We start from the raw sequence: 14,383 nt of genomic DNA, 5'->3' as shown, positions 1-14,383 counted from the left end.
AGAGCGGAGGACGCACAGATCAGTACACCGCAGGTGCAAGCGAGGAAACGCACGTCTGCCACTTACAAGACTCGTAAATTTACCTTAGCTGAGCAAACGCGCCCTGCGCCATGAAGGTTTGCGGTGTGCTGGTGTGCGTGTTCCTGCTGTGGGTCGAAGGCACGGCGGGCGACACACCTGCCAACTGCACCTACGAAGACCTGCTCGGGACCTGGCTGTTCCAGGTGTCAAAGGGAGGCCGCGACCGGACCGTCAACTGCTCTCAGATGGGTAAGAGAGACGAGAGAAGCCGGTTAACCGAGCGTGGGCTGTTCGCGAGATCTGAAACACGGAAGAAGCAGCCTACAACAACTAAAGTCAATCGACAAATAGGCGTTATGTTAAGTCTGTATATTTGTCTTAATTTTAGGCAGCTTTTTAAGAGGAATGAATTGATAACTCTTAATTGCAGTAGGCCTACACCGTGGCATTCCTTCACTGCGAGTGTCGTGTTTGTGTTGTCGGAAAACAGACGCGTCTGTGAAGACGGTGACGGTGACTCTGGAGAAGCTCACGGTGGCCTCGGATGACCTGGGAAACACCGGCTTCTTCACCCTCATCTACAACCAGGGCTTCGAGGTGGTCCTCAACAACTACAAGTGGTTCGGCTTCTTCAAGGTACACAAACGCATCTTTAAGTTAATATAGTGCCAATGCATGTGCGTACGCACACACACACCCCTATTAAAGTAGGCTATACATGGGATTTCTTACACTACATTTAAGTCCAAAGCAATTTAAAATAATTGTATTTAACCAGGTAGTCAGTGTACTATACTTGCCAGAACTCACAAGTGCATCTCCTTTCTAAACACGTGACTAAGAGCATGATCTAGTGCTACAGTTAAAGTGCAAGAGTGGTTTCCTGTTTCCTGCTCGTCTAGTTGATCAGCTGTTATTTTTTGGTAGTAGTCAGTTCTTGCTGTTACATTCAAGGCTGTATTTCTATATTTATTTTCTCTTTCTGATTCCCCACCAGTCTCACATGACGGCCATGTGATGTTATTTGAGGAAGTGTCCAGTCTTGTCCTGCCTACATAATGTGACTCATTGACGCGTGCACACACACACACACTCACACTCACACACAGATAGCAGATACAGATGTGAGAACATAAGAATGTAACTTGACCCGCGGTATTCTAACAGGCGCTTTACGGCATTCCGCACCACCGCTCGCATGCCCATAGGGGCGCAGTAATACTACTCATTGACCCATTGCTGTAGCTCATCTCGCACATTAGATGAGCCTACCTTGTTCTCAAACTCCTTGTTCTGTCTGGTTGTAATTTAATTATTACGAACAAAGCCTATCTATCTATAGTTTCTATCTCTGTAACTGTCGCTAGGTCTATATCTGTTAACTCATGTGTCGGGACAAGTCGAAGTTTAATACAGTAGGCTAACTGAGTGTTCTCATATGGAACATGGCATCAAGACGAGTATGATGGCTAACGGAGCTGACCAGAGATGTGTTTGAAATGGTTCACTCACTCCCTATTCCCTATGTAGTGCTACTCATAGTGAACTACATAGGGAATGATTTAACAGTTTTGGGACACTACATGGAATGTCATTGCGTAGGATATTCATGACGCAAAGAATCAGACGCGCCGATCACTGATGGCAGCAGGTTGAAATATCAGGTAGTATTCAAGTTCCATGTTTAGTTGAATGATAAATCCCATATAAATGGTTGGAATTCTAATGATGTGCAAGTGTGATTTTGTCAACTTTAGTGCTGTCTGCTAATAGCAGGCTGTGAAGCTGCACGATAAGACCGTGATAGCAAGTTAGCTCACGACTGCAGCTTCCATAATATTAACGGTAGCTGTCAGTGGCTAAAAAGCAGATGGCTAACTTTACAACAATGATTCCTGTAGCTATTTTGATGCTAAACTTCTGTTTCTCGGGCAGGAACGGAGACAAACTCGCATTAGCAGCAAAGCAGCTACAGGAGTGATCTTAACATTAGCTAACTGCTTTAGCCACTGATAGCTACCGTCTTCTTCACTTACCCTTCGGTAAAACATGACACCGTTGTATTGTGGTATTGTGGAGTGCTTAGGCAGAAGTAGGAAGAGAAAACCGTCATGGGACCTTAAATCGGAAAAATATGGAATGGTAGTGAACGGCGTGAGAAGCTATTGTAAGCTAGACTGCAACGTAAACAAACAATTCACGTGACACAGGGGTCAGACGTCAGCTAGCTAGCTAACTACTGTACCAGTTAGCTAACAACTATGAACTCAAACTCCTTGTTCTCTGTCTGGTTGTAATTTAATTATTACGAACAAAGCCTATCCATCTATATTATCTATCTCTGTAACTGTCGTCAGGTCTATATCTGTTAACTCATATGGAACAAGGTATCGGGACAATTAGAGGTTTAATACAGTAGGCTAACTAGCTAGCTAGCTGTCTAGCAGTGTTCGCATATGGAACATAGCCATCAGGACGAGTAAGCTAGCTAACGGAGCGGACAGGACGAGTAAGCTAGCTAACGGAGCGGACAAGAGATGTTTGAAATGGTTCACTTACTCCCTACTCCCTATGCAGTGTTACTCATAGTGAACTACATAGGGAATGATTTAACAGTTTTAGGACACTACATGGAATGTCATTGTGTAGGATATTCATGACGAAAACAAGCAGACGCGCCGATCACTGATGGCAGCAGGTTGAAATATCAGGTAGTATTCGGGTTCCATGTTTAGTTGAATGATAAATCCCATATAAATGGTTGGAATTCTAATGATGTGCAAGTGTGATTTTGTCAACTTTAGTGCTGTCTGCTAATAGCAGGCTGTGAAGCTGCACGATAAGACCGTGATAGCAAGTTAGCTCACGACAGCAGCTTCCATAATATTAACGGTAGCTGTCGGTGGCTAAAAAGCAGATGGCTAATTTTAAAACGATGATTCCTGTAGCTATTTAGATTTTGATGCTATTAGTTCAACTTCTGTTTCTCGGGCAGGAATGGAGATGAACTCGCATTAGCAGCAAAGCAGCTACAGGAATGATCTTAACATTAGCTAACTGCTTTAGCCACTGATAGCTACCGTCTTCTTCACTTCTCCTTCGGTAAAACATGACACCGTGGTATTGTGGAGTGCTTAGGCAGAAGTAGGACGAGAAAACCACCATGGGACCTTAACTCAGAAAAAATGTGTAATGGTAGTGAACAGCGTGAGAAGCTATTGTAAGCTAGACTGCAATGTAAACAAACAATTCACGTGACACAGGGGTCAGACGTCAGCTAGCTAGCTAATTACTGTACCAGTTAGCTAACAACTATGAACTCAAACTCCTTGTTCTCTGTCTGGTTGTAATTTAATTATTACGAACAAAGCTATCTATCTATAGTATCTATCTCTGTAACTGTCATCGGGTCTATATCTGTTAACTCGTATGGAACAAGGTATCGGGACAAGTAGAGGTTTCATACAGTAGGCTAACTAGCTAGCTAGCAGAGTGTTCTCATATGGAACATGGCATCAGGACGAGTAAGCTAGCTAACGGAGCTGACCAGAGATGTGTTTGAAATGGTTCACTCACTCCCTATTCCCTATGTAGTGTTACCCATATAGTGAACTACATAGGGAATAATTGCTTCGGATATTCATGGAATGTACACACCAGTTAGCTAGCAACTACGTGGACACAGGCTGATCTACTATACGGAATTGGACCGAGGAGTGTTCTCATATGGAACTAGGCTAACACAGTTGTTTCAAGATCAGCAGTAACGTTTGTGGTTTAATTTTTGTCCTTCGCTTGGCTATTCTTGTTGGGGTGAACTGACCAGCTGTTTCAAATCGCCGGACGAGATGCCCGCTTCTATGTCTGGATCTACACAGCAAACAAGCATAACCGACGACTTTCTACATTAGGCTACCTCCTGGAATACCCCACTTAAAGGTCTTCCATATTGAAATTCTCTTGATGGTCTGGGGAGTTGCGAGACGTGATAAGGGAGTGCATCAGTCGTGATCCTTGACAGTAGGCTACCAGCCTGCGCTGCGCTCAGCACAAAGTTGGATGAATGGATGGACTTATTGGAACCCTGGAAAATGTTGATTGCGCTCTAAAATCATGAAAGCATAAATGTAAAAATGCAGCAACAGAAGTAGTCTAGGTGAGATGGTGGTTTAAATGAATGGCAACATGTAGCCTAGAGGAAAGCATCAATTGAGACTGGTGATAATGCTGATAATCTACAGTAGGGCCTACCTCTGGCTGAGTTCATGGTTACAACCATTCATCTCTTACACATGGGTCTATACAATACTTGCACAATACTTTGGACGTTAAATCCATCCATAAGTATGCTACACCACACCTGTGGAATGGCCGGTCATGGCAAAGCACCCGCTAACGTAGGCTATACCCCCTCCCCCACGATCCAGTGCTAAGAAACCGGTCCATCCAGTTTTTTTTAATTATAAAATAATTTATAGGGGGTGGGTTACAATAGTCTAGTCCAGGTTCGCTGGCGAGTGGCGAGCTAGTCAGATGGCGCATGCATGTGTGGACATTGTATAGCCTATTCTGTAAAACCTAAAGAATAAAAGTAGGCTACGTTCAACATTCATTGGAGTGGTCCAGTTGGATAGGCTAGTCTAATCTAAATAAATTCGTTTTCGTTTCATTGTTTGTGCTCTATGCACAAGATAGTTAATGTCCGGATATAATTGGCAGTAGGGCGGGAAAAAACCCTATCAAAGGCCAAGATTAGAAGGGATTTTAAGATGTAATTGGTCATTTTAAATGGGCCTACTTTATCTTTTGATGCCTATTTGAACGGACTGCATCGATCAATGCAATGACTCTTTCTATGTTTTTCAGTTTAACCCTTTTCATCAATAAAACAATTTTTACAACCACGTTTCATTGATTGGGAAGGCATGCTGCCGGTCTATAGCCTACTTATTCGGACTCAGAGGATGACATAACTGTTTATTGAGAAACAATTGATAGGCAGGCTGGGCTATATAAAGAAATACCACAATGCATGTAGTCTAGATATTACATTATGGTTAGGCTATACACTTTATGGTAGACTGCCCTCTCGCAGGCTACATTGTGTCTGTTTTGTTCATCGCAGAAGCCTATAGCCTAGGCTACACATTAAAAAAAAATAAAAAAACATATAGAAGGAATCAGAATGTGGAAATTTAATTTTAGCCTATTTTAATACAATTCAAATTGTGTTGAGGGAATTATTTTCAACGGACATTATGACCTGAGCATCTATAGATCATGCCAACACTAGCCTAACTGATGAAGTCGTGGCCTTCAACTTTGCATGATTTGCATTTGCATTGTTTTTAATGTTACTAAAAGCAACATATGATTTGTATGTGTCTGTAGGCCTATGACGCCTTTCTCATATTTTTTTGAATAAAGCCTAGGCCGCACTTTAACAAGAGAGAATATATTCACAAAAGGAGAAGAATCGATGAAACGGCTACAAGAACAGCATTTTGGCCAAAGATACAAATAAAACAGTAGTCTACTGTACAGATGCAGCATAGAACGTAGATACATAATACTTATCTAATTAATAATTATCTTAGTTAATATAGGCCTATGAGAACGCAACGCTTTTTACGGTAGGCTAGGCCTATGCGTCTGTAGGCTACAACTTAAGGCTTAGGCCCTATTGAATTCCTTTTATAGCCTACTAGGCTACTCATTATTATCGAATTATCTAGTTGATATATGAATAAAACAATAAGCCGTTTAAATGGCTATGGGCTACTAGTTGTAGGCTATACACGAGTTGATGCGCTCTGCTCTTACGCACGGTTGAGGCGGCAGCTCAAATACACTTCGCACATATCCTCTGCACCTTGGCAGTGCAACTGCCACAGACAGCTATGGTGCACTTCATGCATTGTTGACAGTTCTGTTCTTGCTGCAGCTTGTCTTCACCATGCAGGTGTTTTTGGGGGGTATTCTTCTGTGGACACTGCGAGGGGCGCCGCCGGTAGCTGTTTGGACGCCAGAGCGCGCAGCTCTTCAGCCAACTGGAGGATGTCGCGTCTGGGGAGGCTCTGTAGCCTGTGTCTACAGGCTCTGTAGACGCATGCGTCTCTCCACCAGTACCCAGCGAGTCCAAGCTCCCCCAATGAATAATACTAATTTATAATAGCCTACATAGCGCGAAACTGTGCATATATTAGGCGGTAGCCAGCGCGAAACTGCGCATTCCGATAGCCATTCATTGAACGTCTGGCGGCCGATATAGGTATAAATAAATAAAAACATACACAATATTTTGTTATTTCAATGATCTTGATTATATATATATATATATATATATATATATTCAAGATCATTCAAATAACAAAATATTGTGGGTTTTTTTATTTATAATTTAACAATAGGGGGTGCAACAGAACACAATTTTAGGGAAAGTCATTGACAGGCGGACTTCAATGTTTTATTAAAATATAGTTATGTGCAAATGAAAACCCACAATCGTCCAATGGACGTCTTTGGCGGTTCTAGTGTTAAGACCTTACCCCGATTTTGGAAATCAGATAAAGGCGTTCACAAGACCATTTCAATAATCGCATTATTACAATTATCGAGTTGTGACCGGCGTATAGTGTTCATGTGAACGCACTCACTGTCAAACCTGCCGCTCTATATGCACAAGATAGTTAATGTCCGGATATCATTGGCAATGAGTGATCTTTACTCGTGGCGGCTATGTCAATTTTGTATGGATCCACACCTCCGATCAAGCTTATTTTTTCTTTGTATCGTGCTGAAGCCATCTGCGCTCAGACTTGGCTACATTCGCTGGTGTCCCGTCTTCAAATGTACTTCCGGGGTTTACGAGTAGCCTACCACGAATGCGTTCCAGAAACAAAATGCAAAATCCTCACGTTCACCACATCTTTACTAACAAATATATTTACAATACTGTTATTTTGCGCATTTGACTTAACAGCCATCACGTCTTGACCAGATGTCAGTTACCGAGATAGATAGGCTACTGTAGGCCTAGATATATGTGTTCGTATCCAGATGGAGAAAACGTGTTTGAGAACAAGGTAATAATAACAATTAAACGTTATTTGTATAGCACCTTTCATACAGATAAATTCAGCTCAAAGTGCTTTACAACAGAGCATTTAAATTAAAGAATGTGAAATTTAATGATGCTTCATTCGTAGACTATAGGAGAAAAACACTGAGCCTAGCCTGCTAAATCTACTCAAAGACGCCACCTGGCGGTGGTGCATCACTAAAACGAAATAACACCCATCTGAAATCCCACAAGATTTCCAACGGGATTTCCCTGCCGAATACCGCAAAGGTGAAATGCTGCAGCGTGACATTTCTAACTTCCCACATCTGTTATTGCCGAACAGATGCTGTCTGATAAATCTTCACTGAGTTTGTTCCTAAACACATGTTAGTGAAAGGACATCAATAATAATACATTTTAATTGTAACACTTTTAATTAAAAATCTCAAAAGTGCTACAGGATTAAAAGCATAGCTTAACAAAACACAACTGAACAAAAAGAACACAATTTTAACAGTCAAGGGCATTTTTAAAAAGGTAGGTTTGGTGAGGGAGGAGGAGCAGCCTGTCTGAGGGTGTGAGGGTGAGGGAGGAGGAGCAGCCTGTGTGAGGGTGAGGGAGGAGGAGCCTGTCTGAGGGTGTGAGTGTGAGGGAGGAGGATTGTGGAGTGATGAGTTCTTGTAGACGGGGAGGTTTTGTAGTTGGTTTTGAGTATGAGACAAGGAGCCAGGGCAGTGAGTGCAGAATGAGGGTTATGTGCTCATATTGACGGACTCTCATCAGGACCCTGGCAGTTCTATTCTGAATGTATTGCAGCTTCTGGTTGCTCTTGCCAGGAATCCCGATGAAGAGCCCGTTGCAATAGTCCAGTCTTGAGGAGATAAAGGCATGGACGAGCTTCTCTGCATCTGGCAGGGTTAGGGAGGGATGGAGTCTGGAGATATTTCAGAGGTGATAGAACGAGGTCTTGCGCAGGTGTTTTATATGGTCGTTGGAGGTCAGGTGGGGGTCAAACCGAGTCCCCAGGTTTGTGACTGAGGGGGAGAGGGATGGCCTTGCCTGGCCGTCAAAGGGGAGTTGGGATATGGGTGAGGACTGAGTCTGGTGCGGGGTGCTGACCAAGTACCTCGGCTTTGCTGCTGTTCAACTGGAGGAAGTCAAGTATCAAGTACGGGCGAGGTCTCCTACCTTGATTACACTGATCTAGCGCTACCGTATCCAATGACAGATTGGGGTTGAAGCCAACACATGCAGTCTGAGGTGAATCATCACTGAGAAGATTCCTTGTACATCAGTGAAAGGACATCGGTTCAGGGGCTCGGCGTGAGTTCACAGGGTCGAGGTCGCCCACTTTGATCACCCTGTGACCACAGTTCTCTATCTTCCTAAGATACTCAACTATCAGGGCGGCCGTGTCATTTTACACTATTTTACTTGATTTCTTATCTTTTATTGTGTTTTATCTTCCACCTTATTTTCCAGCTTTTTGTATATTTTATGTGTATTTTATGTGAAGCTCATTCTCTGCTGTGAAGCACTTTGATCTGCATGTATTTGTATGACCCCACCTGTATGACCCACACCTAACTGTGTTGGTCCGTGTGTCCAGTACTCCCAACAGGGGTCGGAGGTCACCAGCTACTGCGACCAGACTCTCCCAGGCTGGGTCCATGACGTCCTGGGGAACAACTGGGCGTGCTTCGTAGGGAAGAGGGCTGTCCCAGTGCCCGCCCGCTCGGAGCACCCCCCCCAACTCAGCCAGGAGAACCGCCTGTGAGCCACCTCACCTGTTCTCTGTGTGCGTGCGTTGGTAAACTCAATCTCCAGCTCAGTTGTGTATCAGGTTTGACCCGTCACTCCTGATCTCAAGTGTCTTTCCTCAGTAGAGTTTGTTATATTTGTCAGGGACCATACAGAACACAGGGAGGAGAGACCTGGTACCAGATACATAAAACAGGGAGGAGAGACCTGGGACCAGATACAGAACACAGGGACTCCCAGCAGGAGAGGAGAGACATGGTACCAGATACAGAACACAGGGAGTCCCAGCAGTACAGGAGGGGTCTGGTACCAGATACAGAACACAGGGACTCCCAGCAGGAGAGGAGGGACCTGGTACCAGATTTAGTGACCAGCTGGTTTCCAGCTGCCGCCCCTGGGCAGGTCCTCACAACGTAACGTTACGACCACAAAGCACTTCTACTTCCTACATCTGTACTCCGGTCCTTGGATCGTGGGTGTGTGTGTGGTGTGTGAGTGGTGTGTGTGCTTGCGTGCGTGTGTGGTGTGTGTGTGCATGTGTCTGATGTGTTGTCTCTGCCCAGGCTGCTCCAGAGACCGTACCAGCCCGACCAGGGCCTCATCCAGGCCATCAACGCCGCCCAGAGCTCCTGGAGGGCGGCGGCCTACAGGGACCACCAGACCCTCACCCTGCAGGACATGCTCCTCAGAGCCGGGGGGCCCGCCTCGCACATCCCCCGGTACTCTCACACACACACACACACACACACACACACACACACACACACACACACACACACTCACTTACCTAGAGCAAACCATTGTATAAACCTCCAATATAGACAAGAAGGGAAGCCTTTCTTACAATTCTGATGAAGGGTTAGAGTTCTGATGAAGGGTTAGGGTTCTGATGAAGGGTTAGGGTTCTGATGAAGGATTAGGGTTCTAATGGAGGCTCTTGCTGATGTGCATTAGCCAAAAGTAGCTATGGTGTGAGAGAGAGAGAGAAATCTAATGTGAGTGCTGCCATTCCCATGGTTTTCCCCTCCGGTTGCTCTGGGGTCAGGGTCAGAGCACCCAGCCAGAAGGTAGACAGGCTTGTTCTAAACATACAGCATGCTCATCTACCAGACGGCCCCTGGTAAACGCTGTGACTAGTATGCACTTGAAGTAAGCAGTGTATACTAACAGATTTGCACACCTCCTGTGAGTCCCTGCCTTCCTTTAGTGTTCCTGCTGGAGAGAGACCCGGCAGGTCTCTCCTGCTCTTCTCCTGTAACGCTGGCTGATCTCTCTATGCCCCTCCTCCAGGCGTGTTCGCCCCGCCCCCGTCACCGCCGAGGTCGCCAAGCTGGCGGCGGCTCTGCCAGAGAACTGGGACTGGAGGAACGTTGACGGAGTCAACTACCTCAGCCCTGTCCGTAACCAAGGTAACTACCTCAGCCCTGTCCGTAACCAAGGTAACTACCCCATGTTGGTCCTGTCTCCTGGCCTCCGCACCACACCTCCCCCTCCCTGAGCCCCGGCCGGGTCACATGACTGGCCCAGAGCAGGGGGAGCTGTGATTGGTTGTCTCTTCTCTGGCCGGGTCACATGACTGGCCCAGAGCAGGGGGAGCTGTGATTGGTTGTCTCTTCTCTGGCCGGATGACATGACTGGCCCAGAGCAGGGGGAGCTGTGATTGGTTGTCTCTTCTCTGGCAGGGTCACATGACCGGCCCAGGGGGAGCTGTGATTGGTTGTTTCTTCTCTGGCAGGGTTACATGACCAGCCCGGTGCATGGGGAGCTGTGATTGGTTGTCTCTTCTCTGGCAGGGTCACATGACTGGCCCAGGGAGAGCTGTGATTGGTTGTCTCTTCTGTGGCAGGGTCACATGACCGGCCCGGTGCAGAGGGAGCTGTGATTGGTTGTCTCTTCTCTGGCAGGGTCACATGACTGGCCCAGGGGGAGCTGTAATTGGTTGTCTCTTCTCTTCTCTGGCAGGGTCGTGCGGCAGCTGCTACTCCTTTGCCACCATGGGCATGCTGGAGGCTCGCATCAGGATCCAAACCAACAACTCCCAGACCCCCATCTTCAGCCCCCAGCAGGTCGTGTCCTGCTCCCAGTACAGCCAAGGTACACACACACGCACACACACACACACACACACACACACACTAGGGTTGCTGAATTTCCCGGATTTATCTGATTATAAATCCCGTGATTTTTCAGACCATTTCCCGGGTTTCCCGTAGAAATTGGAAGTGCTTTTTAAAATTGGATTTATGCTATGTAGACAATAAATGCAACAGCATAATGATATTGTATAATAATGTATCACATTAAATGTTTTATTTATTAAAATCAACATGTGAAAATTAAATGGAGCTCAAATTCGCAATTTAAAAGTAGATCCCTTGCGCTTACATTGTAGGCTACACTAGGCCTAAGCCTAAACAGTTAAATGAACCAAATTCCTATCCCATCTCGATTAGGCTATTTCACATTCCTCTGTTTGATAAAGTGGGACTTGAGGAAGCAAAGAGCATTGATGGAGCAGTCGCTCAGCCGGTTTCTAAGCTTAGTGACGAACTGTCCGCACACTGAGAAGGCTCGCTTGGCTTCTACAAACGTTGGCTGCATAGTGCCAAGAGCCGCGTAGAACAGCTGCAGATTTTTGGGGCACACTTGTGTTGCCTCGAAGAGCGCAAATTCCTTTGACAGGATATTCTGCAGGTCATTCCCACACTTCTCCTTTGGCTCGGGACTTTTCATGCACGCATCGATTGCTTGCTGCAGTTCAGCCTGCAGGCTCAGGGTGGTCTGACTCTGTTCGGTTGATTCCGTTCCCTGATCTGGTGGTGGTTGGACTTGGGAATGCACAAAAGTCACTTGAACAGCACTGGGTTGTGGAGATACCTAGACAAATAAAGAATAGGCTATATAACGCGCTATCCAGATATTTATTAGCCTGTATTCATAAGCAGGCTATTGGTAGGCTATTATTGTTGTAATTTTAATATTAGATCATGGTTAATATGCTACAGCAATTATAATAGGCTAGCGTACATTATTATTATTATTATTATTATTATTATTATTATTAATAGCCTACGTGAGACAGTGACACACTGCACACTGTGCAGTGCATGTTTGCGGTTTGTTCGATGTAGGCCTCTGATCCATAGTTCATATGCCCACTTATCTAAGAAGAAAATAATACATTTCATACTATATATTGAGTGTTTATTCATTGTTTTAGGCTACTAATGCACAATGTTTAAATTTCCAGCCCAAAAAAACAGCGCCGGGAAGACTGGTCCCGATGTCCTTTCCCGGGATCCCGGTTTCCCAACCAGCAACCCTAACACACACACACACATACACACAAACGCACACACATGCGCAGACACACGCACACACATGCGCAGACACACGCACACACACACACGCATGCAGACACACATTTTCACACACACACACACACACACACATATACACACTCATACAGTACACGCACGCACACATGCAGAGTGGTGTGTGTCCTGTGTCCAGGGTGTGATGGCGGGTTCCCCTACCTGATTGAGTGGTGTGTGTCCTGTGTCCAGGGTGTGATGGCGGGTTCCTCTTCCTGATTGAGTGGTGTCTGTCCTCTGTCCAGGGTGTGATGGCGGGTTCCCCTACCTGATTGGGAAGTTCGTCCAGGACTTCGGCCTGGTGGACGAGGCGTGTTTCCCCTACATCGGGAAGGACTCCCCCTGTGGCGTCCCTCAGAACTGCCGGCACCACTACGCTGCCGACTACGGCTACGTGGGCGGCTTCTACGGCGGCTGCAGCGAGGCGGCCATGATGCTGGAGCTGGTGAAGAACGGGCCCATGGGCGTGGCCTTCGAGGTGGGACATCGCTCCATTATGACGCCGAGCACACACTCCATCAAGGCTGGGGACAGTTACACAGTTACACTTGTCCTAACCCCCCCCCCCCCCCCCCCCCTCGCTCTGCAGGTGTACCCTGACTTCATGCACTACAGCGAGGGCATCTACCACCACACCGGCCTGGGCGCCACTCCCAACCCGTTCGAGCTGACCAACCACGCGGTCCTGCTGGTGGGCTACGGCCGGAGCCAGGCGGGCCAGAAGTTCTGGGTGGTGAAGAACAGCTGGGGCGAGGGCTGGGGCGAGGGCGGCTTCTTCAGGATCCGCAGGGGCGCCGACGAGTGCGCCATCGAGAGCATCGCCGTAGCAGCCAAGCCCATCGCCCTGCTGTAGGGGGGAAGCGGGGGGGGCTGTACCACCGAGGACAACCGTGGGGGGGGGGGGGGAGGATCTGGCTGTGTGTCGCTAGTGTAGAGCTGCGTCCTCTTCATGCCTTTGGCCTGTCATGCTTGTGGAGGGAAGGAGAAGGTGAAGGAAGCTGCTCTGGACTTCTGAGATGCGGCCAGTGTGTGTCTGTCTCTTCCACGCTCCCGCTGTGCTGAGAGAGAGAGAGATTTTTATTTTTATTTCTGTCCCTGGCTGGGTTCCAAACGAGATATTTTGGCTTTGGAACCCAGCAGGGAACCGCATTTCTTCCTAGATTTTCAATGATCTCCAATCTTGGAGCTCTGGAGAGGTGATTGAGTTGCACCTGTCAGAGGCTGCTGCATATCTGTAGTTGTGCAACTCAATCAGTCTTAGTGAGCCAATGAGGTGCTCCATTGGGCCTGAAGGGAATCATCTTCATGTGCCGTTCTAATCTCAATCTATAATTTATATGGTGTGGTATGATCAACGAGTCCTCTGCTTATACTGCGTCACTCAGGGAAGCACCGAGGAGCGCTGCTCTGCCATCTGGTCCTGTCCGGGCACCGGCCTATGTCACAACTCCCTGGTGGCTGCTGGGAGTTGGAGTCCCAAGGGGAGGTATCAAAGGGACTCTTCTGTTTGATTTGTAAAGGGATACAAGTGTCATTCTTAGTGCCTTGACCACACCCCCTTTTAGAAGGGGAAACCTTTTATGTAAAAAATGAATGTGCTTGTTTTCAGAATTGATATCATGCATGCACAAATGATTTGCACTATTTCCAGTTTGTTTTACAATTTTGAGAAAAACAATAAACGTCTTATTTTTAAATGATTTGTTGACATTGCCATTAATACTTACATGTTGCTTATTTAGCAGATCCAAAGTAACAGTTCCAGCAAGTCAGGCGCCACAGTGCACGTGCATGTTCCTTTGTGGTTATGAACAACACGAGGAAACGTGATATTTTTCTTAATGAATATGTTAGAACTTATTAATTTTTTATTATTTATTCATTGTTATTCATATTTAATTCCCGGAGCTCTAAACTCCAGAAGACGGCACACACATGCAGCCCCTGTCCCGACCATTGGCTCGATCTGTCCTAGCGTACAATATTACAAGCATATTTTCGGCCAATGAACGTGGAACTTAAGAGCGTCCAGGACACAGAGCTGGGATTCAACTAATTGGGCGTATTAGATCCATTCATCTATGAATCAATGATCGCAGAACTAGACTCCCTGTTAAATATAACGACTACAATAAGTAGGCCTACTCCCATTCAGTTGGGAACG

The 14,383-nt window shown here is 46.3% G+C and overlaps 1 protein-coding gene across 1 annotated transcript; it reads left to right on the top strand.

Moving 5' to 3' along the window:
• On the top strand, window positions 1-13,072 carry ctsc (cathepsin C; the record flags this gene model as incomplete). The annotated part of the gene is made up of 8 exons (XM_084438038.1): window positions 1-270; window positions 512-657; window positions 8,694-8,857; window positions 9,409-9,564; window positions 10,136-10,254; window positions 10,808-10,939; window positions 12,465-12,697; window positions 12,809-13,072. The coding sequence occupies exons 1-8, from the start codon at window positions 111-113 to the stop codon at window positions 13,070-13,072; spliced, it is 1,374 nt and encodes a 457-aa protein (XP_084294164.1). The 5' UTR covers window positions 1-110.
• Window positions 13,073-14,383: the final 1,311 nt, after the last annotated feature.

This window comes from Borostomias antarcticus, assembly GCF_949987555.1.
Source record: "Borostomias antarcticus genome assembly, chromosome: 1".
Taxonomy (NCBI): Eukaryota; Metazoa; Chordata; class Actinopteri; order Stomiiformes; family Stomiidae; genus Borostomias; species Borostomias antarcticus.
The sequence above is the reverse complement of the archived record's forward strand: the minus strand, read 5'-3'. Positions and strand labels throughout refer to the sequence as shown.